General features: G+C 40.6%; 3 protein-coding genes across 3 annotated transcripts; 2 read left to right on the forward strand and 1 right to left on the reverse strand.

Moving 5' to 3' along the window:
- Positions 1–962: 962 nt before the first annotated feature.
- Positions 963–10,335, reverse strand: rbm26 (RNA binding motif protein 26). Its single transcript, XM_010795292.1, has 15 exons — positions 10,192–10,335; positions 9,920–10,081; positions 9,330–9,435; positions 9,060–9,216; positions 8,298–8,483; positions 7,620–7,712; positions 7,459–7,527; positions 7,272–7,370; positions 7,083–7,157; positions 4,802–4,969; positions 4,505–4,609; positions 4,217–4,414; positions 3,455–3,541; positions 3,164–3,277; positions 963–2,065 (listed from the first exon to the last, which is right to left on the reverse strand). Exons 1-15 carry the CDS (start codon positions 10,292–10,294, stop codon positions 1,976–1,978), a joined length of 1,812 nt encoding a protein of 603 aa, XP_010793594.1. The 5' UTR covers positions 10,295–10,335; the 3' UTR covers positions 963–1,975.
- A 1,230-nt stretch (positions 10,336–11,565) lies between these two features.
- On the forward strand, positions 11,566–13,773 carry LOC104966145 (cytochrome P450 27C1-like). The gene is made up of 4 exons (XM_010795293.1): positions 11,566–11,977; positions 12,178–12,256; positions 12,485–12,688; positions 13,154–13,773. The coding sequence occupies exons 1-4, from the start codon at positions 11,658–11,660 to the stop codon at positions 13,271–13,273; spliced, it is 723 nt and encodes a 240-aa protein (XP_010793595.1). The 5' UTR covers positions 11,566–11,657; the 3' UTR covers positions 13,274–13,773.
- A 4,251-nt stretch (positions 13,774–18,024) lies between these two features.
- LOC104966536 (RNA-binding protein 26-like) lies at positions 18,025–20,614 on the forward strand. Its single transcript, XM_010795721.1, has 7 exons — positions 18,025–18,469; positions 18,611–18,729; positions 18,863–18,981; positions 19,138–19,229; positions 19,318–19,553; positions 20,056–20,331; positions 20,442–20,614. The coding sequence occupies exons 1-7, from the start codon at positions 18,411–18,413 to the stop codon at positions 20,612–20,614; spliced, it is 1,074 nt and encodes a 357-aa protein (XP_010794023.1). The 5' UTR covers positions 18,025–18,410.
- The last annotated feature ends 412 nt before the right edge of the window (positions 20,615–21,026 follow it).

Below are 21,026 nucleotides of genomic sequence, written 5' to 3' on the forward strand. Positions count from 1 at the left end.
TGCCCTTTTCTTTAAATGCAGCCATCTGCAATGAGTTAGAGAGACAGAGTTAAAAGTGGGGCTGCAGACTGACATGCTTAAGTAACAATAATGCTTAATTTATTGTATCAAAACAATGTCTGTCTATCTAGCATACAATCCCAATAAACTGCTAGCAACTGCAAAACACTAGTGCTAGCTAATGTTTTTCAAAATATTAAAAGTGAGGCTATTACAGTAGACCTAACGTTAGTCTAGTAGCCTCACTTCTAATATTTTGCTAAACATTTGCTAGATACATGTTGGCTAGCTAATGAGCTTCACATATCAACCTGAAAAACTGCGAGGCTCCACTCGCAGCCAACAGCCCCCCCCCACACACACCAGTTACTCCGCTGGAGACGCTGCATGCACCCCCAACTCTGACTGACTTCCCGCGTCCCTGTGTAACTGATAGAATTGGATCATAAAATCGTGGTGTTTTTGCAACTTCAGCATAAGGGATTGGGATGCTTATTGAATTTCGGTTTAACACATGTATGGCTCTGCCGCTCAGAGCTGCTGCAGTCTGTGTCTGCACCTGACTGTAATCTGAGAAGGTCCCGCCTCTCTGGCTGGCTCCCACCCGGAAAATCGTCAGTGTTGATTGACACTTCAGTAATAGCCTATCAGATAGCGCTGTGGGCGGGACATTGCTCGTGTACACTGACTGACTGGTGACTGCTGCCAGAGAAACGGCCGCATCAGAGCCAAAGTTTTATCGGCAATTTGATCAAATAAGGCCGATACCGATAATCAGTCAAATGCGGAATATCCTACCGTTTATTTAATTCCCTGATTTTTTCCACAGGGATCAATATGTTATCACGTGTGTACCCCATAGATGTTCTACTTTGTGTAATGTAAAAAAGGGCAAAATTATTTGTGTTGCTTTTCATTTTACAAGATGTAAAATGGCATAAAAATATTCACAAAAAAAAAGAAAAATGCCAGAAACATTTATCAACGTTTCATTAGAAAACAGGTAGGCCTATTTTAATACATCAGCTGCATGTAAGACAATGCTTTGACAGTAATACAAATTAATGTTGTAAAATGGTGAAGCCTCTTGGAGACAAGTGTTGTATCTGGATACTGTAGACAGCTCCTGCAACAAAAACAAAAACGCTCTTAGTTATTTTTGTATATTCAAGTCTGTGCAAATGTGTGTGATGCTTAGCAATAAATACAGAGGAAATGTAAACATTTTGCAAAAATATACTCTTAAAATGTCATGTCTTTACCTTCTTATGAAAATCAGTGCGATACATAAGCTTACCTTACCCATCCAAAAAAGAAAGAGGAAAAAGTTGTAGAAGTAGGAATTTTTTAGGAAGTTTGCTCTTTAGGGGAATAGGAAGTTTTTTTGTTTTTTGAAATGGTCTTTTTCCGCTCTTTAGTTTTTTTTTCACTGCCAGAGCATTTAGATTGTTTTTTTGTTTTTTTTGGCAGGATGTTTTCAGACCATTTCAATTCTTTATTTTTTGTACAATTCAAAGAAAAGCCAAAAACTGAGAAGCCAAGCTTTCATACAAATCATTTAAACCAGGGCATAAAATATTTACACATGAGAATTCAAACCAGTCAACCTAATACTATTCTGCAAAAGCTACAGTCAATCAATTACAACAAGGTGTTTGCCTACGCTGAGTTCAACAAAGGTGTCTCAAGGTGATAAGCTATCAAATGTCCTGACAAAGTATTTGTTCGGTTAACTGAAAACAACAACAAATTCTATATTAAGAGCATTAAAAAAAAAAAATCAACATTGTTGCATCTGGTATACACGTTAAAATGAATCAAACTTGCACATGGTTCTGCTGCCAGTTACACATTTGTGAGGAGGAAAACAAAGTCTAGCCAAAGTAAAAATGTGCCTGGTCGTTTTATGACCAGGCATTTAATAAAGTTGCTGGATTGCCGCTCGTCCTTCACACCAGGCGCGTCGGTCTGATCTTCATCTGCGCCAGGAGCGAGGCTCGTTGTCGTCCTCTTCCTCATCATCATCCTGCAGCAGTGCATCATCACTCAGAGACTCTTCCGGGTACTGTTGGGAGAAAATAAACACTGAGATTAATGCGCTCTACAGATGATTAAAAAGTGAAGGAAAGGAAATGTTCAAAGTGGAAAGACCTTTTATTTTATCAGCACTTCACTCGCACCATGTATTTAAGGGTGCATTCACACCTAATAGTCCGTTTTTTTACTCAAACGGACTATAAACTTTAAACACAAGTTATGTGCACGGAAATACTGTTCAACCATTGGTCAGACATTAAGGGGGTAAAAACGCAAATCCCGGCAATTTCTACCGGAGCCTCCGCCATGGAGCATCGGCACTTTCGGCAGGTTATTCTCATGCCGCGCATATGATTATATAATCCGACAACGTCCGTTAAAAAACATTATAACACATATAATGAGACGTTCTGCAGTCAGGAGGGGCGTTTCACCGACGACAGGTGTTCTTACTTTTATGTAGCTGACGGAGAATTTTTACTTTACACGACAATGTTCAACACTTAATTCTGCTTCATCCTTTAACTAAACAACCGCGGATGTCTTGAAAGACTCGTTAAAGATTTTGAAGATATCCGCGTTCTGGTGACACGTAAATACTGCGCTTCCTATGTTTTGGTGCGGACTGCGTTCACACCAGCAATGAACCGCTCCAGAGTTCGCAAGCAAGCGCTCCGAGACCACCTATTTTTCACTTAAGAGGTCTCGGATTGTGTTCACACCGACCCAAATGAGCCGCACCAAGCGGCTAAACGCACCAGGGTTCGATTCAACCGGACTATACAAGGCAGGTGTGAACGCACCCTAAAAAGCCTGAAGAGGGACTAAAGTCTCAGCCTGGGATTCTCATGCTGCAGTCAGACCAGCAGCTTAATGAGAGCTGCAGAGAGAGGCCACGCGAAAGCCACATAAAGACAATTCCTTGCTGTAATGGCTCCCTCTAGTGTTCTCAAAATATAACACCACAAAAATATACTTCGCGCTGAGAGAAATAAGACAGATCCTGGCCGTGCCTCTCCATTTTTATCATCTTTACAGCAAACCTTACGCAGAACCAACAGTCCCACTTCAGCTACCATAGGTGCTATAAAGGGAAAATTACATATATGCACATGAGAAGACAAACCTCATCATCCTCTTGTTCTGCCTCATCAGCGTGAGCAGCACTGAGAGTCTTCACGGCCTTGTGCCAGGCCAGGCGTAAAGTCTGGTTGTTGAACCTCACTCCATGAAGAGCCGCCTACAGAGCGCACAAGAAGACAGGCGGTTACTGGAAGTAAAGATCATAAAGTGTAAGAGATTTGAATATAAACAACGGGTTTAACCTGAGCACCAAGTATATTTTGGTGATCATAGTGAGATAGATATAATAAAAAATATCAAGAAATGAAGGAACCAAAGGATATTTCCGACTCACCTGTTCTGCCTCGCCTCTTGTCCTGTAAGAGATGACTGCAGACAGCGTGTTTTCATCTATGTGGCAATCTTCGATCTCTCCAAATTGCTTCAAAAGTGTAAACAAACAAGGTTTTGGTCACAAACTCATTCATGTACAATGATTGATACATCATCTTATGCATCTTCTTTGCAATTCACAACACATCTTAGGAGTTAAGTATATTTTTGCTAAAACTTGCTTTAAATACTGCAGCCCCTGTATTTCAATCTTAGTGTTGATTTATAATTGGTGGTGGTTTCTCAGCTGTTAAAATAAGCATGAGAAACAGTGTCTATATTTTCCATGTCATGATAGCTGAGTGTTTCTGGCGCTGGTACTGTGTAGCTTATCAATGTATCTTTATTTGTTTTAACTGTTTCCGCTTGGTATTTGTCTCTACTGGTAAAGTAGTGAATAAGCTTGTGAAAGTGAGATAGTCCTTACTATATGCACCACACCAGTTCATTTGTATAAAGACAGAATGAACAGTAAGTGTGTGTTGATGCACTGCTGGAGTCAGCTGCACTCTGAAGGTCTAACCACCAGAGGGCACTGTTGACTATTTTCACTTATATACAAATACACATGGATTTATAGTAAAACTCTATGACCTTTCCAATAACATAGTTAGTCTTTTGTTTTTTTCGCATCAGAAAGCATTAATCCAAAGTAAGGCGCTTAATTATCCCCCCACCCCCCCAACCACAGCTTCCATCAAAAAGGTGTTATAAGTTGACTTACAGCAAAGTGTGGCAGCAGGTCGACATGGTCTGCCTCGGTGAAACCACAAATCTCAAGCGCCCGTGGCCGGTAGTCCACGACTGCGTGCACGCCTCTTCCCCGTCCCCTGGAGCCCCTCCCCCGGGCCCTGAGAGCGCCGCGGCCCCGGGTGAGGACCCCCCGGCCTCGTCCTGGTGACAGGATGCCCCGTCTAGCCGCCTGGGTCAGAAACGCAAAACAGGGAATTTGAGTTCTTGTGATGGGACTCAACAGAGAGGACAGTTTGCTCTTTTAAAATTGAGTCAATACCTCAATTTGAAGCTGGGTGTACTTGATCTTCAGCAGAGCAGTGTCCTGTCCCGTCTGGGTCTTATTGTACAAGTCCAACTCTGTGTCCAGCAGCTCCTTCTGTGCCTGAACAAATTAAAAAGTCACATCAGGAAAGACGGCATTGCAAGTCTAAAGTAATAAGTCAAAGGCAACTGGATAAACTGATAACCCTGTGTCCTGGGACTAGGCGCTATCAGAGAATAGCATTGAGCCTTTCTATATCTCAAAGTAGAAAGAAACTGGTTAAAACAACATTTAGAAAAAACACCAAATCACCTGGGCTCTGCTCTTGGCTGTGCGCAGCGGGTTGTTGCTGCTCGAGATTCCTTTTATCTCCTCTTGCAGTTTGGTGATCCTCTTGGTTATCATGCCCAACGTTTCCATGATCTTGGCTCTATCCTCTGCCTTTATTGCTTTGTTCTTCTCCACTTTGGAAATCAGGAGCTGCAGAGGAGCGGAGCAGAGACACAGAATGAGAAGTTTCATTTTTGTATTTGCTGTTTACACTAGTGATGGCGAGATGAAGCCTTATGAAGCTTTGAAGCAACTGGTTCGCAAAAGGGTTCATCTCATGAGGCTTCATCATGGGCTTCATCTGAACACAAACCTCCTGTTGGTCAAAGTGTGTAAAACAGGCAGATTGGACATCTCAACAATGTGCTCTATCTCAGACCGAGTTCCCAATGAGTAAAGCCTTAGAATAACTCTAAACTCAACTCAACTTTATTTATAAAGCCCTTTTCAAAACAGCCGGAGCTGAAACAAAGTGCTGTACACGCCATAAAAAACAAAAACAAAACAACAATAAATAACAATATAAAAACAACAAAACCAATGAAGCATATAAAAACAAACAGAAACAGAGTCTCATGCTGGGTTAAAAGCCAAGGAATAAAAATGGGTTTTTAGGCGAGTTTTAAAAATGGACAGTGAAGGGGCTTGTCTAATGGTCAATGGGAGGCCATTCCACAGTTTGGGACCGGCAGCGGAAAAGGCTCTATCCCCTCTGAGCTTCCGTTTAGACCTCGGTACCTCCAGGAGCAGCTNCAAAACCGGGTCACTGAGTAGCTACTGTTTTCGCTTCGGGAGCGACGGACAGCTATGGTACACTAGACGAAGTCCTTCGCTAGTCTAGCAAACTTGGCAACTTGGTGTTGCAGTATTATGGTACCCACTGTATTATTCTTGGTATAATGGGGAGGACATGGGCCCAGGCGAGCAGCCTGTGCTACCTTAATTTCTCTCGAGTTCTGGGAATGAATATATCTCCACAGTATTACATTTTTTATTTATTTATGTTCGAATTTATTTACCTTATTTTTTGTACTATTTATAACAAGTCACAAAGTCCCTCTAAATCACATCGATACATGCTTCACAAAAAGCTTCGGGGATTACTCGACACATGCTCCGAAGCCTCGGCGCAATACGTTACATCACTAGTTTATACCACAGTACGTGGACTATTTAAAAACAACATGAGTCAAAGGATGGAAGATAGTGTAAGATGTAATAAAACGGGATTTTTTTTCTTTGTATTTGTTCTTCATTAACCACTTTGACAAAGCTCACAAGATCCCTTACAAAGGTGTCAAACATTGTAGGTACATCTACACAAACAGACCAAATTGCATGAGCTCATGTATTTAAAAGGTCCCATGTCATGGCCATTTCCACTGATCATAATTCCATTGTTGAGGTCTACTACGAATAGATTTATATTGTGCAATTTTCCAAAAACACATTGGTTTCTCATACAGCATCTCTGTAAACTATGTGAATTCACTGAATTTCACTCAGCGTTTAACGGCTCGTTGTAACTCCAATAGCTCCAGCCCCCACCCTCCCTGTGAGCACAGTGTGCTCTGATTGGTTGGGACGTTGTGAATCGCGCTGAGCTCCGTGGAGGTGTTGTTTCCTTGTTTAGCGATACACAGCGAAACACAGCCAAACTCACCCTGAGCACACACAAAGTCACAGCCGAAGTAAAAACAATAAGTGTGGCTTGATATTGAGTAAGAAAAAGGTTGATAAACGCTGTGAGAATGGGTCTGCAGAGAGAATTTTGCCGCGATCCCAACTGTCTGTTATCAGCCTGCAGCCAGGGAGGACAGATCAGCAGAGCTGCCTGCACTGAGTGAGTGTGTGAGGAAGTCCGTGGATTGGTCAATTTGGACCAATCAGCGGGGGCTTCACGTAACGGCTCCGCGGACGTAACGTAACGGCTCCACGGATTGGTCCATTTCATGCGGTACCCGGAAGAATCAATGGACAGTGACGTATTTCCAACGAGGCGTTTTGGGGAGGTATTTTCTGTGTTAGAGTTTTACTCGCTACAGGGTGTACTTTGAGGGTTTTGACTCTGCAGACCGTTTACATGCAGAAAAACCTTCATAACACACAAGGGGACGGGTAATCACCGGAAAGGCATGACATGGGAGCTTTAAGTGACTTCTCTTGAACAGCTCTCAGTAACATTTCATTTGTTTACAATGAGGTTGCAGAATGTAAATTGTAGATGTGATATCCTGTATGTAGATAAAGATGAAGATCTTACCTTCTGTGTCTCAATGTGTTTCTCCAGTATTTCGTGCTTCTTCTTCCGTACATCCTGCTGTAGTCTTAGAGCTTCCTGTGAAGATAATAAAAAAGGTACATTATTCCTTTTCATTTATTTGAGAGTCCAACTGTGTTCTATAATGGCCTTTCTTTTCAACCTCCCTTCTCCCACCATTCTCATGCTCACCTGTTTCTTCTTCAGGGCTTCCTCTGAGTTTTTCTGTGCCGCCTTCAGGGCAGCAGGATTGTATACCGTCTTTGTGAGCCCCAAAGATGTGGAAAACACCTAAAAAAGGGGGGTGGGGGAATGTCAGCATTTATCATTTTCACAATTTGAAAGAGAATGGGAGAAGTTCAAAAAGAATACGACTCACTTTCTCCGCAGGAGCTGCTGGTTGGGCAGAGAAACCCAGGCGGTCTTTCACTGACATCTTAGAGGAATTCTGCAGCAATGGGAACAAATATGGAATGTTAACACACCCTTTGCAGATTTTGACAAGCATATGAGAAAAACCTCACCATCGCGCACACACACCTGAGAGGCTACGCTGGAGTCTTGGGAGGGCTCAGAGTTGAGCATGGGGCCGAGGCGATCTTTGACGGACTGCTTAAGAGACGTGGCCGAGGGCTGCTGGGTGACAAAGGATATGTTCACCACATCATGTCTACATAATGCATTTCAACATAGTCTTTGTCAGATTAAATGTCTTACATTTAATCTTGCAGTTGTCTTAAGGTGAATCTTTAACATCTAATTTTTATGCTGATTTTCTCCTTATCCTAAAGTGCCTCACAACGGTCAGTAAAAGAAGCTCTCTGTATTATTACATATCATTTTGTATTCACATTGGGTGTGGAGGTAGCACTGACATTAATGCAACAAGTATTTTCAAAATAGAACAAATGGGAAAGCCTAGAGAGAATAATGCTCTGGCATTTCATTGATATACAAATACACAACAACCAGAAGATTAACAGCGTAAGTCCTGCAAGGAGTCCTTTGATCGTAACACTAACAAGCGTCAACATCGACAACATGATTAACACGTTTTATAACTGCCCTATTTTCGTGGCGGCACATGTTTTCGAAACTAGTGCATCCCATTTCAACGTGTTTATTCTTACTTAAGAACTTAACGAAGGAATGTGCTGTAAATGTTTTGGGTTGGTGTTAAGCTTGGACAACCACACGGTAACATGGTAGAACCTTTACCATGGCTGGTTGTGGTTGAGGCTGCTGATGGGGGTGAGACAGGCCATCACCCCCCTCCTCTCGATACCAGTGCACCCTGATGAAGCGGTTGTTGAGGACCGCCTCTGGGCTTTGCATAGCGCGCTTAGCCTCGTCTGGAGAGGCAAACTGGATCAGAGCGCCCTCCGGGTCATTCTGGAAGGCCACCTGTCAAACAAGCATGGTACTGTGAGACATTTCTAGTAACGCTGGGTGGGTCACACATACTGTCAATCCTGTTAATGCTCAATGGGTAATCAGATCACCTTATTAACCCAAATGTAACAGTAAATGTGTGCACTAAACCCTGGAATATCCTTCAGTTTCAAGACTTTCCAAAAGGTATTTGACCTTAAGTTTCTTCTGTAATTTTAGCTGGCTTCAGACCAACTGTTGCTAATTGTATTACTTAGTTAAGATTAATCAATTGCTTAAACAGCCTTATTTGGAACACATGTTGAATATAACAAACTTAATTAAACAAAAACCATTACTCAAACTTAAAAATCATAAATATCCTTCCTCTGTGTCAAACTTTCTACTGATATCGTTTTAAAAACACTTGAATTTTCTGATACCAGATTCACACACACACACTGTTCGTATATTAGTGACCTAATGTACTGCATCACAGGTTGCACTACACAGTAACTACATATTTTTCCAATATACTGACCTATAATTGATTGACTAGTAACAATCATAGCTGCATTCTCATAAAGACAGAACAACACAGGGACTGACCTGTAGGTTGACAATGGTGCCGAACTTGCTGAAATGTTCATTGAGTTTGCTGATGTTGTTGAGCTCCGAAGGAATTTGTCGAACCAGCAGCTTGGCGTTGGCAGAGAATGGGACTCTGTTGTGATAACCCTGGTGGTTGGGTTGGTTAAAGTTGGGTCTGAAGCGAGAAGAGAGGAGTTAAACAATTCAAAGTGAAAGGTGCATTACTGCTGGGTTTAAAAGGCAGCATACAGCATTCGTTTTTTATACGACCGGAAATGGGTCTCTTACTTGTCAAACCAAGGTTTCTTGGGGGGGAGGCCTCCATCGTGGGAGAGAGGCGGTCTCTTCCTCGCATTAGACTCCATAACGACCCTCATGTTGTTCGGGATCTTGTCTGGGGAGAGACAAAACAACAACAGGTCAGATTTCAGTCCACATAATGCAAAACACTGGTAATATTCAAAGTGGAGTCTTTTCATAGGAAATGACAGGGAATGATGGGAATAAAATAGAAAAGTAGACCTAATAGGCTGAGGCTGTATATGGAGACAAAACTGTGATGGAGGATAGTCTATGAAAACATGCATGTTATCCTGATTGGAAAACATGGGGTCTTCAGCTTTAAGAGTATGTAAACCAACTGTATGCTGGCTTAACTATGTATTACCAATAATTATTTTTATTTAGAGACCTTTGCAACCCCAAGCACATTATTCAAAAAGAGATCTACACTGAAAAGCAAGCCTTTTAAAAAAGAGTCAAAACACAGCAACAGATCATCACATCGGAAAGCCTGACAATGGTATGACAGACAGTACATTGATGTTTAAAGACAATCTATGCAGAGCTCAAATGGTCCAGTTCATGTTGAACAATACCTCTGGGTGGATTGTCCACCTCCCCCATTGTGAGGCCAATCAGGTTGGGTCTCTGTGCGTTGACCCGATGGCGGTACATCGGCCTGGAGGTATTGGTGATGCTGGGAGCCTCAGGGTTGTACACATCCGTTTCAGGGTTGTACACATCCGTTTCATAGTTGTCTGTTCAGCAGGGATAATATACATTAACTCACTTTAGATATAGGTATAGCAAAAGCAATTTGTAAAAACAAAATCACATGTTTTACTTGAAAAAGCAACACAACTATTACCAGGAAGGAAGAGTGGCAGGGCGGCCTGGGGGAGTGAGGAGCGCATCCCAGAAGTGACGATGGTGGGCACAGAGCTGGTCATTGAGTTGGGAGGAGCATCCATGCCCGACGGTTGCAGAGGAGGAAGAGGAGGAGGTGGACCTGTATCAGACAGATTTAAACTAAATGTTATAGAATGACAAATTAAAGCAGAACCCAAACTGGTGAAACTATATTCGTGAATCTAACCTGTTCTTAACATGTCATAACTAACTGTTGACCCGGTAGGTAACTTCTGTTCTTTTTTCTCCTGTTCACTCCTAGCTACAGCAATAGCCAATTAATCAACATTTAATATTAATCATATGAATTAATATATTCTCATAATATAAAGATAATAATTATTGAACCTTGTGTAAATTGAGTAAAAGTTTGGGCCTTTTATTATAATCTTAGTCAATTAAAGGTGGGGTAGGTAATTTTGGGAAAAACCACCTCGAGTGCGCTAGAATTTGAAAATACACAGCCGGAAGAAATCTGCCATTTCCTTACAGAGCCCCTCCTCCAACACACACGAACGCGCACGTGACCAATGAGGGCACGAGATAAGTTTGTGCACAGATGGAAGGCTGACAGGCAGGTAGGCCATCCAGTTATTTTAGCCGGGCCGGCTCAGATGATTGGTCGTGCTTTTTACAGTACTACGGCTTCCACAGATGCAATTTTTTTTTGGATTTGTTGTCAAAGCACTTAAGATATTCATTGCTATCGGGATGTTAAGAGCATTCCATGGAATATAACAAAAAGTGTATCTCGAGCCGGTTTCTCAAACTTACCTACCCCACCTTTAACAAACACAACTTTGGAGATGAACATTGTAGTCGTGGACATCATAGTGTCACAGTTTTTGTACCTGAAATTAGGTTCTGACATTCGATGATCAAAATATTTGGGCCCTACACAATTCATAGAAATGTGTGAATCCCTACCTGCATTTGATCATCGAATGTCAGAACCTAATTTCAGGTACAAAAACTGTGACACTNCTCCGATATGTAGGTTTAAAACACAGGGCGGACTCATTGCGTAACACCACTTTCTCTAGGGGACGGAGACAGGAAGGAAGCTGTGAAATAGGCGTCTAAACTGGAGAGACAGAATATCAATGTTCTTTTTTTTGAAAGAGCCACTACAGCGTGTAAAAAGTGGAACGCAGCCTGAGGGAGAGAGACTATTTACGAAGTAACAGAATATACCAATATAGTAAAACGTCTTCAGTAAGTCTCGGAGGAAATACCGTCTAATGGGGTATTGGAGGTTCAATTTTTAACACATCAGATAACTCGGCATGTTAAGCCAGGTCAACTGCTCGAGACACTGCACACAGGGAGACACAGCTGGTTCTAAGGTGAGAGGAGGAGGGGAAGATCTGATGGCCAAGACTTTATCATTAAAAAATGAAATGAACATTTCACATAGAGTAGGTGATGGCACAACACAGGGGGGGTTACAGGGATTTAAAAGACCATTTAAGAGTGGTAAAAAGGAACTGGGGCCTATTTTCTGTTACAATACTAATATACTACAAATTAAAAGATATGTTGAGAGAAATATTCAAAATACACTTTTGTTTTTCACAGACATCCTTCACCCTTTCATGGGCCAGCTACCTTTTAGCGCGGCACCCACATATACAGCAGCAAATCTACACCGAAGTGACCACAACTCTTGGACCGGGAGCAGTTGCCACAGCAGATGATGTCTCTCGCCTGCCTCTTATCAGAGGGCTGGTCAAAGAGACACTCAGGTACACACTGTGTTGGTTTTTAATTATTAAGCTTTTTTCTTATTGTCAAAGTCTTAGGTTTTTGTTTGCTATAACTTGCAGTGAGTGAAAACAACAGAGCAATGGTTTAATAGACTTTATACATTTGGGCTTGACTTTGTTAAATACTTTCACGAGTAGATTTAATTTCCCCCCTGTGTTGCACCCCTCCCTGGGAGCAGGCTTTTTCCAGTTCTCCCTGGCAACGGACGGATTACCCAGGATGACTTGGTGGTGGGCGGATACTTCATCCCCAAAGGGGTAAGACTGAAATAAATATAATAGATGTGATTCCTCATGTGTGTATGTGCTGAAGAAAAAGCGTCACCATGAAAGTTAGCCAACAAATACATGTCGGGGGAACCAGATGTAACACGATCGAGCATTGCTCATACACCTTTCTGTTCCTCAGTCTCATACACATGCATGTACAATAGCCCAGCTGTTTCCTTACATAACTGACATTTTGTTGTCTGCTCATTTCACTAGACTCAGCTGGCCCTTTGTCACTACTCCACGTCTTTCGATGAAGAGAACTTCCACGATTCTCTAAACTTCCAGCCATCTCGCTGGATACGGAAAGATTCCACAGATCGAGTAGACAACTTTGGCTCAATTCCCTTTGGCTACGGCATCAGGAGCTGCATCGGCAAGAGAATAGCTGAGTTAGAGATGCATCTGGCTCTCACAAGGGTAGGAGAAATAAATAATTGAATATATTAACAAATTAATAAATAAATACATCTAGTTATATAAACAAATGAAATGTAGCTAGATGAGCTTCTGAGGCAAGGCAATTTTATTCATAGAGCACTATTCAGAAATATGATGTGCTTTACAGTGGCTTAAATAGATAAATCAAATCAAACACACAAGTAAGCTGCAGTAATATTATAACAATAACAACAACAAAATCACAATATTGTTGTTATCCCTGATTTAAATGAGCTGATTCAACAGACCTCGGGTATTCCGGTGTTTCACCGTAGGGATCATACACACAAAAAGCTGCAATATTTAAAAATAATGCAAACAATTAATTTATGAGGAAGCTTGACTGCTCCCAGCTGTGCTACTAACAATTTTTAAAAATACAATTGCAAATGTTCTGATTAATATCTTCTGATTGACATGTCTGTGTCTTTGCTCCTTGTACAGCTCATTCAAAAGTTCCACATCTGCGTTTCTCCTCTCACTTCTGAAGTCAAGTCCAAAACCCATGGCCTGCTCTGCCCTGCCGACCCCATCAACCTGCAGTTCATTGACAGAGAAAACTAGTCTCACACTCTACAGGGTATACTGTACTGTGTTTGAAATTATACCATTCATTTAACTTTTAAATCTTTCTCTCGTCACAGATTTTAGGTACCGAGCGAAGACTGTTTTACTTACTTCAAAATAGTGTGCCGGAGGGGAGGAAATTATTACAATCTATATACTCACACTTCCTTTCCTGCCTAAGTTAAATCACTATATCAAACACATTAGGTACACAAAAACAGTTTTTATATTTTCAAATTTAAAAATTGTAATCATAGGAATGTTTTTATTTTTAAATGAAAAGGAACTTTTCCTCTGATTCAGAATATATATAAAAGTTAGTGCAAGAGGAGACCATTTGTAAGACTGAAGTTTTAAGGATCACTGTGGTTTGTATAGAGGAAAAATAATATTTTAATAACTTTTTATTTATCTGCTCTTTTTTCTATCTCATCCATTTGTTACTTTAGCCCCAATTATACGTTTGAAAACAATAAAGATCTAAATATGATTATAAACGGTGTGTTTGTTGTGTTTGTCCAATTTCAATGTATAAGTCCAAAATACTCATAAAGTGACAGTGTGGGCAATGTAAGCAGATGACATACAGGAAGCCAGTGTAAAGACTTCAGAACTGGAGTGATGTGATCCACTTAGTGTTAGTGAGGACTCGAGCAGCAGCGTTCTGAATTAGGCGGTGAAGTCCATAGGGGCTTTGCTTGGCAACTGGAAGGTCACCAGTTCAAGTCCCGGCAAGATTAAGCGCTACCGAGGTGCGCAAGGCACCGTTCCCTACACTGCTCCCCGGGCGCCGTTCATAATGGCAGCCCACTGCTCCTAACATTAGGATGGGTCAAATGCAGAGAAACCATTTTGTTACGTAGTACCTGTACTGTGTAATGACAATAAAAGTGCAACAAGAAGGTGAGCGGATGGTATCTGCATGTGTGGTTCCCACCGTGAAGCATGGAGGAGGAAGTGTGATGGTGTGGGGGGGATTTTCTGTTGTCACTGTTGGTGATGTATTCAGAATTCTAGGCACACTTAGCAGCATGAATACCTCAACATTCTGCCAGCAAAATATAAATCATATTCTGGATTCTTTAACAATTGTTTTGTTTACTAAATAATTCCATATGTGTTCTTTTATAGTTTTGATGTATATTCAATATCTTCAGTATAAATCTACAATGTAGAACACATTAAAATGAATACAAAACTTTTAATGTGTGTCCAAACTTTTTAATGGTATACGTATCCAGAACACACATTGACGTAGGCCTATAGGCGAACTGGTACTCAAGACCACACTGGATCATTTCAGGACTTGAGCAGGCAGCTTTCCAGAATTCTCCCTCGAGGAAATTCCCCTTGCGCTTTGGACCTATTGATCCTGCCGACAACTTCGGACACAATGCAAATAAATGTGCTCTACAGTGGCATATACATATGTTATTTACATAGAGTACATTGAAAATAAATGATCTAATTTATTGGAAAGCTGTAGTAAGCAATTGTATTCACATTGTTCATCCTAACACTGTCAGTCCTGCACAACCCTCCAAATTCTGCGCATTGTTACTGCACATATTTCATTTTATTATATATATCTTTTTTATCATTGTTTTATTTGTATGTATATTTGTTTATTTATGCACCAGAAACACCAAGATAAATTCCTCTTTCAATTCTACTCGCACAATTTTTTTTATTGTTTTATGTGGTATATAACATGTTGCATTGTTGGAGGACCTTGGGACTCAAGAATTCCTTTGCCATTTCTACACTGTAGTTAGTGTGCATATGACATTAAAGCCTTTGAATCTTGAATCTTTGATTTTAATCTCTTATGTGTTAAAACCATAGGTTGAAACCTACTTGGCAATAAACATGTTTCTGATTTCTGATTCTGATTATTTGTATCTCTGATATAAACGAGTTGACAGATTCAACAGACATCAGGTAAGGTTTTCTACAGTTGGGGACCAAACAAAGGAAAACGTACTTTGCTTGGTTTTGACCTTTGTATATACCTAGGGGTTCGCGTACCCCCATTTGAGAACCACTGACCTAAACCATACATAAATGAATATATTTAAGCCAGATGCAAAACCAGCTGGAACAACATTTTCTACAACAGGAATCAGTGAAAAATACATTTAATATGTAATACTATAGAGCTTAAAAAGTAAACAAATCAAATAGTAAATTTTGCCCGATTTCCCAGGTTTTTACCATCAAATTTGCAAGTTTAAACATTAAATTGAGTTATTTAATGAAAAATGTATCTCAATTAACTTATTAATTCCTCTTTAACGTACACACATGCTTTCATGGAGGGCTGGAGAAAGCATGCTAGCTTCCAGCTGTGTCACCAAGCACTATCAGCAGAAACATATTTGTACATGTTTAAGTATACACACACAGGCCAATTGTAAGAAAATGGTAAGCTATAGCTAGTTAAAATAAATCTTTCTCCTGCAGTTCCTGTGCATGAGTGGGTGTGTGGGTGAACAATTATTCTCTGAGAAAACAATTCCTGTGATACACAATACTGTGCACCCAAGCAATGTAATGCATTGCCATTTATATACAGTAATACAGTTATATCATAAAGGACATTAGGAATACCATAAGATGATATAAACTTGATTCATCCTCGTAAGGAAAATTCAGGTGTTAGGGCTTTAACAGCAATAAGAATAAAATAAAAGATAAGTCAGATAAGAGGTTCACACAAGGAGATTTGAGAATAAAAATGTAACAGTTTAGATACAAAATAAGAAATGCTCCAAACAGGTCTGTGAATAAATGGATAACTTTTAGCTACTTAAGAAAAAGGTTAATTAGGGTTGCCAATTAATTACTACTCCTGCTTGTTCCAAGAAACACTTTCTATGGCTTATACAGGGCTCAACGCTAACTTTTAAAAGTGGTTGCCAGGCTGGCAACCAGGCATCAGCTTTTGGTTGCCAAAACTGAAAATACGGTTGCCATTTTTAGTCACCTTATATTTTAAACAATTAAGATACTATACAGTTATACATCAACTTAATAATGAACATGTGACACAAAAGAATGTTCAAATGCTTTACAATAATTAATTAACACAATTATTTGAAACTTAAGTGGTAGAACTAGGAAACTTGTCCACCCTCAATTCCTGGTATACAAAACACCAGTAGTGCAGCTGTTGTCATGTTCCTCACAGATCACTAGTTTCTTGGTCATCCGTTGTCTCCCTTTCAAATGTGGGTTTTCTTGACCTTTGTGCTGACCCCCACCATAGATCCACTGGCCCTTCAGCATTGAAGTCTTGGATTGGCCAGACTAATACATTTCTAATGTTAAATAAATGAAAACCATTCACAGTTAAGAATTATATATGAATTATTAATGCTGTGAATTACCTTTAATTCTGTCTAACTATATTTAAAACGTGTTACCTTTTTATAGAAGTGATTATGATTGTAGCCTATGCCAATATGTTCCTATGGTAAAGTTTCGTTTTGCACTTTTATTTTGGTAGTAATAAGATCGGGACTCTTATTTTGAAGGAACTTTTACCGGAAGTGAATGGAAAACATTCCTCTTTGTTTTTCGTTCGGGTTTTACCTTACGCTCCATCAGTTGAATCACTTTGAACATTCGTTTGAGAAGTTGAGGTGTTGGCTGAACTTTTTACCACGTGGTCATACAACTTGTTTTTGCTTTGCCATTTTGTTGTAAAACAAACACGGGGCGCACCGCGCACGCGAGTAAACGTGCATCGCTTTCTGGCTCCGTAATCACGCCGATGCACGTGCAGTTTAAGTATCAGGTTCCGACTGGTCACAACAAGAAATATCACTCTTAAAACAAATATGAACATTTATCTATTTTGGGGTGCACGTTTTGCTGTCCTTATTTCTTATGTTAAAAACTGGTTGCCACTGATGGCAACCAAAGGCCAAGAAGTGGTTGACATTTTTTCTGAATGGTTGCCAATGGCAAACTGGCAACCGTTACTGTCGAGCCCTGGGTTTATAGTTGGTTCATGGAAATTAAGGATTTTAAATCCTCTTAACAAATGTCAAGCTTATAGCACAAACAGTGTTTTATGGGCTACCTGGCAATTCTCCAGGTACCAGTCCACACTTGGTAATTCAAGAACTTGAACGGCGCTAGTTCGCCAGTCTCTGCGGACTAGGTTTATACAATCCTGCTGTAAATGGATAAAAGCACACAGATCCTCAATCTTATGAGTAGTAAAATGCTTTCGTACAATTATTAATAAGTTAATATCCTGTTGATTCAATACACTAGTAGACATGTTTTCCTTTTTATATTATTATTGGTGCATGTATTTCTTTGCATTTTCATGTGGCCCTTGCTCTGTTAATAATAATTGAAAAGGGTTAAGACTCGAGAGTTATTTTAAGAAGGTTTTCCGTTACAATTACTAATTTCCTGAAAACATTTTTAATAAAATAACTAGTAATCCCCATTTTAAAAAAGTAACCATAATCTGATCGCTTCTTTTTTATATAACTGTAAGGGAATACAGTAACAGTTACATTTGTTGGTATCCTTATAACCTACTCTACGCACTTCATGTATTCCATTACTTCCAAAGTCTGTAAATGAATAAAGAAAACTCCCAGTTTTCAATTGGCCATGTATATTCCTGTTATTCATAATTTACAAAATCATAATGTGTACTGTTTCCTAATGTCTTGAGTGTTAACTCTCTCTCGCGATATTTTACCAACGGGAACACAAGCGGAAGTAAATAGTCGTCATGGCATGTTAGCTGGAGAGGGGATAAAGTAGCAAGTTTAGCTTGTGTACGTCAATAAGTTCAACTTATATAAATACTTTACAATCTTACCGGTTAGCTGATCCGACGTAAATAAGTAATATATTACCCCCTTCTGCATTTCCATTGTAAATACATTACGAGAGTCGAGGAATCGTGCAGCACGTTTGTGGCCTGGAAAGACGCATGCTAGCGTAGCTAAGCTAGCCAACCCAAACGCGGCTGTTGAGCTAAGTCCACTGAAGTGGCTAGTTTCACTAGCTAATGCCGACTATCATTTTAATCATATAGACTCTACTTCGCCCCAGATAGTATTAATTCTGGCCGTCGTGGAGGGAAAGTTTGGTTGGATCTAAAATGATAATTGAAAACCTTGATGCCTTGAAAACATGGCTGTCTGAAACCCTCGAGCCCATGTAAGTACTGTTAGCGACACAGGTGTTTCCTTCACTCAGCTTGAACCATTATAGAGTTATAAGCTGATGCTTTTAGAAACAGACAATGTGAAATTTACATGTTATTTATTTGTGTTCGTTTGTGTCTTTTCTCTATTCCAGCTGTGATGCAGACCCTTCTGCCCTCGCCAAGTATGTTGTTGCTTTGGTGAAGAAAGACAAAAGTGAAAAGGAACTTAAAGCCCTTTGTATAGACCAGTTGGATGTATTTCTCCAGAAAGGTATTTCATCTCCCTGCTTCATGCAGGCTGTATTTTGGAAGCCTTGTTAAGTGTATTACCTGATCCAATGTGTGTTATTGTTCCTGTCTAATCTAATATATTCTCATGCATGTGCACTATCATTATCTTTCAGAGACACAGCCTTTTGTGGATAAGCTGTTTGAAGCCATTGACAACAAAAACTACCTCCCGCAGCCAGAGCCACCATCCACTCTGATCAAAGTTGAGAAAGACGAGCAGAAAAAAGATGAGGTATTACTGAGCGGAAAACTATTTAAAAAATACTGTTGTTGCATCACACATGAATAGAATAGTACAACACGATATAAAGTACCACACCTCTCATATAAGTGGCCATCAAAAATATTTATACAAAAGTTATAACAAAGTTACTTTTACTTTATTTAGACAAACCGAGAAGACGATCGGGAGAAGAAGGTTCCTCGCCGGGTGAATCACAGCCCACCGCAATCAAGCTCTCGTTACAGCAGGGATATCAGGTATGTGCAACTGCATGTTTCAACTTTCTCGATCTACTTGTCTTTTAACTCACTAATTCACCGCTTGTCGTGCCTTGTTTCCCTGAAGTTCAAGGAGAGGAGATGATCGCAAGAGAGACGACCGTTCCAGGAAGAGGGAATATGACCGCGTCCCACCAAGGAGGGACTCGTACAGAGATCGCTACAATCGCAGAAGAGGCCGCAGTCGCAGTTACAGTCGTAGCCGAAGCCGGAGCTGGAGCAAGGATCGAACCCGAGACAGAGAGAGAGATAGAATTCGTAGCAGGAGCCGGTCACAGAGCAGAACTCGGTCTAAAAGTAGAGGTAAGAACCTGGTTGATGGAGCTGAACTGGTCTACAGTTTTCTACACAGCACCAGCAAGGTCAATTTGTGTCTTTCATTTGAGAACATTGTTCTTCCACGAAAGAGCAATGACACCAAATCCTGGATTTTGAAATGCCTTTCTTTTACAATCTGCACTCTACTCAAAACTCACTCCATTCGAACTATGATCTGGTTTTCTGCTGACCTTCCAAAATGAATCTACTTAGATAAGAGATGACAAACAAGACAATACAATAATTATCTCCTGGATTCTATGTCTATATTATTTTCAGCTTTTTTGATCTGTAACAGTTATTAATGACTTACTGTATATGATGACGTATCAGCGTTGACCTGAGCATTTGGAACTGATAGAATTGAGTAGTGATGGCATCATGAGTGCATATTAGGAAAAGGAACAACAACCATATAAACAAGGTGTATACGTTTATAATGTTTATAATATTTTCTCACTTGTATGCAACTTTTGTCTTTTTGCAGAACGGGATTCGGGAAAGTTGAAGTTAGATCTGGCCCCGGTCCGGCCCGAGGGGGGGGATGGCTACACCCCAGCAGCCTTGGTTCCCACTGCAACCACCTCACACTTCCCCGTGCCAACACTGAGTAGCACCATTACAGTCATTGCCCCCACACATCACCATAGCAACAACACCACTGAAAGCTGGTCGGACTTCCGTCCTGGGCCTCCTGTGGATCGTGTCCTTTTCAACAGGGGCCCGCCCCCCCAACAGAGGAAACGCTGCCGGGACTATGATGGTAAGGAACGCTTATCAAATATTATCCATTAAAATCGATAAATTGTCTTTTTTTGATGTTGTTGTAGTTTGTGTGTTTGATGTTCTTCACTTGTTCGTCCTGTTTTCCAGAAAAGGGCTTCTGCATGAGAGGAGACATGTGTCCTTTTGACCATGGAAGTGACCCAGTGGTAGTGGAGGATGTCAATTTGCCCAATATGCTGCCCTTCCAACCTCCACCACTCCCAGGTGTGGACACCCCACCGCCTCCAGGCCTCCCCCCACCNCAAAAAACAGAACCTTGATAATTCTGTTCTCTCCAACTTTAGACCTATTTCTAAGCTTCCCTTCCTGTCTAAAGTCCTAGAGAAAGTGGTGTTAGCGCAACTGCAGTCGCACCTTGTTTTAAACTACATATCAGAGAAGTTTCAGTCTGGTTTTAAATCATGCCACAGCACAGAAACTGCTCTCCTAAGAGTTTTGAATGATCTTTTAACTGTTGATTCTGGGAATTATGCTGTGCTTGTGCTTTTAGATTTGTCTGCTGCTTTTGATCCCATTGACCACCAAATTATTTTATCACGCCTTGAACTGTGTTTTGGAATTAAAGGTAATGTCCTAAAATGGTGTCAATCCTATCTGTCAGAAAGGACCTTGTCTGTGCATCTTGGCCAGTATTCTTCAGCTGCAGCCCCACAAGCATATGGGGTCCCTCAA

The sequence above is a fragment of the Notothenia coriiceps genome, unplaced genomic scaffold (assembly GCF_000735185.1).
Source record: "Notothenia coriiceps isolate Sejong01 unplaced genomic scaffold, NC01 NC01_scaffold00037246, whole genome shotgun sequence".
Taxonomy (NCBI): Eukaryota; Metazoa; Chordata; class Actinopteri; order Perciformes; family Nototheniidae; genus Notothenia; species Notothenia coriiceps.

Excerpts from the sequence above, each read along its gene's own strand:
- rbm26 (XM_010795292.1), bottom strand. The coding sequence starts at position 10,294 with ATGGATGCTCCTCCCAACTCAATGACCAGCTCTGTGCCCACCATCGTC. Across the intron at positions 10,082-10,191 it reads CCTGCCACTCTTCCTTCCTG|ACAACTATGAAACGGATGTG; the intron begins GTAATAGTTGTG and ends CCTGCTGAACAG. Across the intron at positions 4,970-7,082 it reads AACACATTGAGACACAGAAG|CTCCTGATTTCCAAAGTGGA; the intron begins GTAAGATCTTCA and ends GCTCCTCTGCAG.
- LOC104966145 (XM_010795293.1), top strand. The coding sequence starts at position 11,658 with ATGGCACAACACAGGGGGGGTTACAGGGATTTAAAAGACCATTTAAGA. Across the intron at positions 11,978-12,177 it reads CTGGTCAAAGAGACACTCAG|GCTTTTTCCAGTTCTCCCTG; the intron begins GTACACACTGTG and ends CCCTGGGAGCAG. Across the intron at positions 12,689-13,153 it reads TGCATCTGGCTCTCACAAGG|CTCATTCAAAAGTTCCACAT; the intron begins GTAGGAGAAATA and ends CTCCTTGTACAG.